Source organism: Trichechus manatus, unplaced genomic scaffold (assembly GCF_000243295.1).
Source record: "Trichechus manatus latirostris isolate Lorelei unplaced genomic scaffold, TriManLat1.0 scaffold00091, whole genome shotgun sequence".
Taxonomy (NCBI): Eukaryota; Metazoa; Chordata; class Mammalia; order Sirenia; family Trichechidae; genus Trichechus; species Trichechus manatus.
Window position 1 is genome coordinate 1,066,576 of NW_004444027.1, and position 1,050 is coordinate 1,067,625.

The 1,050-nt window shown below is 41.0% G+C and overlaps 1 protein-coding gene across 1 annotated transcript in view; it reads left to right on the forward strand.

Annotated features, from left to right (window-relative positions):
- Positions 1-1,050, forward strand: part of DOCK5 (dedicator of cytokinesis 5) — a 218,797-nt gene that overhangs the window by 104,147 nt on the left and 113,600 nt on the right. The window contains exon 8 of the mRNA XM_023736758.1: positions 763-892. Coding sequence (XP_023592526.1) covers positions 763-892 — 130 coding nt within the window. The remainder of the gene's footprint in view (positions 1-762; positions 893-1,050) is intronic.

A 1,050-nucleotide genomic window follows, 5' to 3' on the forward strand; every position in this document is an offset into this window, starting at 1 on the left:
TGGTCACCCATTGTTGCTGGGTTATAGGTGATAGATTTGGAATGATTATTTAAAAAGTAATTCTTGAATCAGTAAAAGAGACCTTGGATAGCTGTTTCATAAAAAGAGTTTTGAGATGTAATTTATTAAATTAATTCTGCAGCTAAAGTGAATGTGAACCTGTTCGTGGATTTACTCACCCATCCTTAGGAATACAAGCAACGATAGAAAATCACCACAAAACAGATACTTCATCTGCACAAGTCTCATTATTCAGTACATGAGAGGCTGTCAGTGGTTACCACTCATAAAACGGATGAGGAAATTACAGAAAGCACTCCATGTTATGGTTGTCTCACAGGGTTGTTTTGAAGCTGCAAGGTCGTGAGTTTGTGTGGATACCCAATAAATGTCAGTGTCACCCAAGTTTTTATTTCATTTGACCCTGAAATGCATACTGTTCTAGGGTAGGACCTGGCAGGTTATAAAGTGACAACAGTGAGTGTCCTGATTTTAAACACCCTACTTAAATTTATAAACCAGAGACTTTAAATTGAATATGATCTAAGATTTATAAATTTGATGTAGGAACTGAGGAGTTAAAAAAAGTGCTTCTTTTAGTAATACAAGATAATTTTCTCAGATATAATAGTTCTATGGGTGTGGGGAAGAGGGGAGTCATTCATGGTATTTCAACATTAGGAAATAAGCTCTGAATGGAACGAAGTTGACAGGGTGTTTCAGCTAGACCTCCTCATTCGTCTTCTCCATATGCCTCTTTAGGACCTCAGCAGCAACGACCTCATCCGTCCCCGCATCAGCCTAGTGTGCCAGATTGTCCGGGTGGGCCACATGGAGCTGAAGGAAGGCAAAAAGCACACCTTTGGACTCCGAAGACCCTTTGGAGTAGCAGGTATAGGAGAGGCAGGGAAATGTTGGGAGATGGGTCACACTTCATTGTCAGCGTCAGCCACACAGCATTTACTGCCGTGGACTGTCAGTTACCTTTACTTTATAAATATTCTGTGTGTCCATCTGGAGACCCTGGGTGGTGCAAACGGTTAAGCCCTT